Source organism: Hesperophylax consimilis, chromosome 16 (assembly GCF_061612785.1).
Source record: "Hesperophylax consimilis isolate HC1 chromosome 16, BYU_Hcon_1.0, whole genome shotgun sequence".
NCBI lineage: Eukaryota > Metazoa > Arthropoda > Insecta > Trichoptera > Limnephilidae > Hesperophylax > Hesperophylax consimilis.
Genome location: NC_142851.1, coordinates 12,971,554 through 12,976,768, shown reverse-complemented (window position 1 = coordinate 12,976,768; position 5,215 = coordinate 12,971,554). Strand labels below are relative to the sequence as shown.

General features: G+C 36.7%; 1 protein-coding gene across 1 annotated transcript; it reads right to left on the bottom strand.

The window, feature by feature from the left end:
* Positions 1-1,302: 1,302 nt before the first annotated feature.
* Positions 1,303-2,437, bottom strand: PQBP1 (poly-glutamine tract binding protein 1). Its single transcript, XM_089640623.1, has one exon. The coding sequence runs from the start codon at positions 2,308-2,310 to the stop codon at positions 1,405-1,407; it is 906 nt and encodes a 301-aa protein (XP_089496749.1). The 5' UTR covers positions 2,311-2,437; the 3' UTR covers positions 1,303-1,404.
* Positions 2,438-5,215: the final 2,778 nt, after the last annotated feature.

Sequence of the window (5,215 nt, the reverse complement as noted above, 5' to 3'; positions counted from 1 at the left end):
AGGAATACCTAAAATCTGAACCCAGAATTTATTATATTTATAGTTATTAAAGTTATTAGAAGCAATGTGTAGTAAATAGTAAATTTACACAAGAAAAAAAAACATTAATTATTAATATGTGTAAATAATTAGATAAATAATCTTAAATTAGACAATTTTGTACTACCGGTTTCAGAACAGGTGGGTGTCCCGGCAAATTAATTACATACATTGGCATTTTTATAATATTTACTACGCATTAGCAATATGTATTAACATTTCATATTCATTTTTTTTACAATTGGCCTCCCACTTCTGGATCCCTAGACCCACCTCTGCACAGGGTACAAACTTAGAATTTTGTTATTTTTAAGTTGGATAAAAATGAATACTTTACATTATTACTCTTGTAGATCATTTTATTAATAGTATGTATGGACACATGGGCATAAGTAAAATATGCAATAGTGTTGAAAATTAGTAAAAAGCATCAGCCACGCACAAAATGTCTATTACAGCCCGGCAGATAATGGTGCATAGTTGCACAGTGAGTGAAACAGCGAGTTATCAACGCATGCATGCATTTTTTTTTAGATTTTACGAATAAACACTTTATTCTTTTGCGTAGTTAATTAATACTAAGGAATACATATATTTAATCCAATACATAAATGTAATACTGAGGAACACCTAGAATATGAACTGTGTTTAGTAAATTTACAGAGATATTGAAATAATTATAGATATACCAAAACAGTTGACAACACCAAAACGAGGAAAAAAAAAATGCCCGCGGCACCTAAATTACCAATATTATTGTCTGTAAAATCATACTTGTCATAGTTAATAAAATAACAGCTGCGAGAAAAAACCTACCTACCTTATTTGATAGAGTCATCCATCCATATTTTGCAAATGATTGTTGCTCTAAATAAAGCCTTAGGAGTCTCAAAAAGTTTGGAAACCCTTGAATTTCATATTCAATGTAAAATTTATATAAAAATTATCATCTTAAAAAAAGAAATGGTTATCCAGTTTGTAAGCTAAGAATTATTTAATCACTCTTCAGGGCATTCTTTGAAATATACAACATCCGAAAGCGACCATCACTTCATACTGAATTAGATAAACCATGCCCTGATTTCTATAACCATTGTTGTTTCAATGTTTTTCTCAGACTTCTGTACCTTATTGGAGGTTGGATGACCGCCACTGACGTCTGAACTTTTGATAATGCAGCATGGAAAATAAAGCAAACATCAATCTGACATTTCCTTATTGAGATGGCTTTTGGTCAACACTTATTTCAATGAATATCCAGTATTACTTACAATATTTTCACAAGATTTTATTTCAGAATTAACACAATAAGTTCATTCAAAGTTATTTTAATAACACATTGAATACAATCATGGTACAAAAGAATTATTTTGGCTGTTCTGGAAAGGAGACGGACTTCTTCACGGGCGGGGGAGGTTTGGTTTTAGAGTTAGCCAGGAGGATGGCTCCGGGACTAGGGTAGGGCCGCATCTGGAACAGCGGGCCCGTTGCTGTAGCATCAACCCCCGTCTTGGCATCCCCATGCTTATCCAACCCAGCTGACCATTCTCCTCGTGGCACATCGGAATAAGAAGAAGGATCCATGGGATCAAGATCATTATCTTTCACCTTAGAACGCTTTTCATTCTTCATCCTTTCGTCCCTGAATCTTTCTCTGCCTCTTCGATCTCTGAACTTCTCCCTCTCTTCTCTTGTGTCCACGTTCCTGTGCTGCGGCACCTCTTGGTCCGAGTTTCCACCATCGCTGCTGTTGTCGCTCTCATCACCTTCTTTCAACAAGCGCTCCTCTCGTAAGTGAGAAGCGCTGTCTGAGAAAGATGCTTTTGGATGTGTTGGAGGCAGCCACGATACCATATTATTATACATATTCCAGTAATAATGCTGACCGCAACCCTCGTCGTATACTTCCTGCCAACCGTTGGGTAAAGGATACTTCTCTAGAAGCTTTTCTTTGAGTCGTAAATAATCTTCGCTGGGTACTGGAATTCCTTGCCGCCAACGTTTCACGCAAAATAATGTGCATTCATGGTAAATGTTATATTTGTTGGGGCAGCCTTTGTGTCCTTTCAACGGATCGACGTTGACTCCGTCTATTCCTTCCCAGAAGTTGCTCTTTCCGTTAGGGGTTTCATCTCTGTGAGAATCATAATCTTCCGCAATGATTTCTTCATTGACATGTTGTTCTGGCTCAGCGTCGGTATTTTTTTTCTCGGATGCATTTAATATGCCTCGCTTCGCTAAACGGGCTAGTAATGCAGGTGGTAACGGCATTGCAAATTATTAAATGTATTTATTACACATCAAATTAGGCATTCGAACTTATTTGATATTTGCATAAATAAATGGATATTCGATTATACAAAATATGACAGCTAAACCAAACCAAAGACAGTTTTTGGTTTTGATGCGTTCATAGACAATATGCGTTCTTCTATAATACCTCTATGGCCTTGCGTAAAGAATCATTTCTATACATAGACAATAGACATATGAATATTAGTAGACCTGCCCTAAAGCTGCTGCCAGACGCAAAGCTCACATCAAAAGGTAATGTACAGCGCATCATCTTTTCTACCGACACACGACGCTATCAAATATTTCTTCCTATGGTAGGAGAGGGGGTCAGTTGAATTCGAGAGCGGCCGAGGAACATAATTTCATCTGTCAAAGTAAGTGACAACTTTACTTACTGACAGCTTGAGCACGTTTTCGAAATGGATGATACTTGTCGCCTATTGCTGGATCTGTTGGACAGCTCATCCTCAGATGATGATGTCGCCAACTATATAATTATAAATGCTATTTATAAACTTTTTAGATTTTAAACAATCTGCGCGTAAATAGCGCATTTTCACATAACCTGACATAACCTCTCCGTCGAATCAGGAAATTCGCAGTTCGCACGCCGATCGACGAAAGCGACATATAATAAATTATTGTAAAATAAGCTCAACTTTCGTCCAAGCCGTCCAACTTTTATCAAAAAACCGAATGATATTACCATATAAACATACTGAGATTAAAAATATGATTAATTTTGAAAGGGCGAAAATTTGTTTACTTCAAATTCAAATATTGATTATATTTATATTTTAAATATATGTTAAGTATGTTTGCCAAATAAAGTTTTTTTTATGTTTCTAAATTTACTAGCACACATGACGATATGAGCTAACATAATAAATAAGAAATGCATTATTAGGCTGCTTATGTCATGGCTGTCAAAGGGAACACGGAACTTAGTTGGTAGCTCCGTAATTAAAATGACCCCCTCTCCTTTTTACGGCGGAGAGGGGGACGCATAACTTTTCAAATATCGCGTCGGGAGCGGTTACGTAAAATAAATTCGGTTAGCGAAATTCAGAACCACACTTATAGCGCGTTATCTTTTTACGTGTGTCGGGTCTGTATGGGATTGTATGGCGAGCGCTATTGTGCTTTATATTATCTGTTGATGTGAGCTTTGCGTGTGGCAGCACCATAAGTGATTAAAAGCGTATTATCCCCACTCCCCATACCGGTTCCATTGAGCCGGCTGGGCTCGCATATGGCCTCAAGTGAAATTTGAAAACGTGACGTCATCATTCTTGTGCGAACTATGGTCGAGGCATCATCGGTTCATTTTACTAAATAACACGGCAAAATGTTGACTTGTGATATGAAAACTTGTAAAAATAGATGTGAAAAAGAGAATAAACCCAATTGTCGTATTACATTCCATAAGTAAGCATTATTTTAAGCTTATTCACACCGTATTATATGGATCAGTTTTAGAAACATATACTATCACATCACAATGTAGCGATTCTCAAGTGTGCTCATCGTTGTTTACTGGGGTAAGTAAATTATGAGACATTTGTAAAAGTGTCTTAACTAAATACTCTGAAACTAACTACGACTCTGAAAATAGAAGCTGCCTTACTTTGCCGAATTTGGACTTCGCAAATTAGTTCATAACGTGGCGAGTAATTTGCGCTCCCATGTAGAAATGTTTATTCATTCAAAAGCAGATTTTACTTTTAAGAACTAAATGGTGATATTATAATGCGAGATACCTATTTACTGTCAGATTGATTTATTGACGAATCACAGTCAGCCTTACTCCCTTCGTTCTTCAACAGTTGATTTTACCCCTCGCCATTATCTTCTCGTCTATTAATTCCTATGTCTGTGTTTCTATAGCAATAAATTTATTTAGGACGAATGCTGCATCTACACTCCGAACCAAAGATCAACACTGAACGCGAAATTTGAAATCTTTGTCGCAACCATTGAATAGAGAAGGTATTATTGTTTAGTTATTGGGCGCAACTCGGTTTTTTTGTAAATTTCGTCTCAATTCTGATTTAGATTTGCTTAATTTTTTTTAAGATTTGCTCAATTTGGATCAAGTATGCCTTATGTGAGGTTCTGGATCCAAATTTATCTTCTTTAATTTCTTTAATAATGAAATTAAAATAAGATCCAAAAAGTATGTCATGTTGGGATACTTTTTTATTGTATATTGAGTTAGTTAGTTATATAATGGTACGTATACATTTGTGAACCGAAACGCGAACCGAGCCACGAATTACGGGAAAGGAACGAAACAAACTGCAAGCGGTGTTTCGCGCCATTTGCGGTTGCTTCATTCCATTCCCATAAGTTGAGGTTCAGTTCGGCAGTTCGGCTCGCGTATGTATTCGTAGCATAACAAGTACACACTAGCGCACAACGCAGCTTCTCTATTGACGGAGGAGGCTCGGAATAAGGGGTGTCGTTCGGGCAACACATCTAATCTCCACAATTTTATTCGGATTACTCTTCCAAAAGTGTTCAGTTGTGTGCTTTACGATTTCACAGAAAACCGTGTGTTGTAATTACAAAATAAAATATACATCTTTGAAGCACGTAAGGACTTAGGTATTTTGTATGACGCTCATTTAACATGCTCACATTGCAAACATATTTATGAAAATGAGCCACAAAGATATCGGGTTTTATCATACACAATTCAAAAGAGTTAACCAACCTTGTTGTTACAAGGCTTCTTTACTGCAGCTAAGTGCTTAGCATTCTCGAGACTGTATCTCAGGTATGGGGGCCTGAGGATACCGTTTATGTACTATTGGTCGAGAAAATTCAATATTTATTATTTAACTAAACCTCTACTGATAGCGTAGGGAGTGTGGTAAAC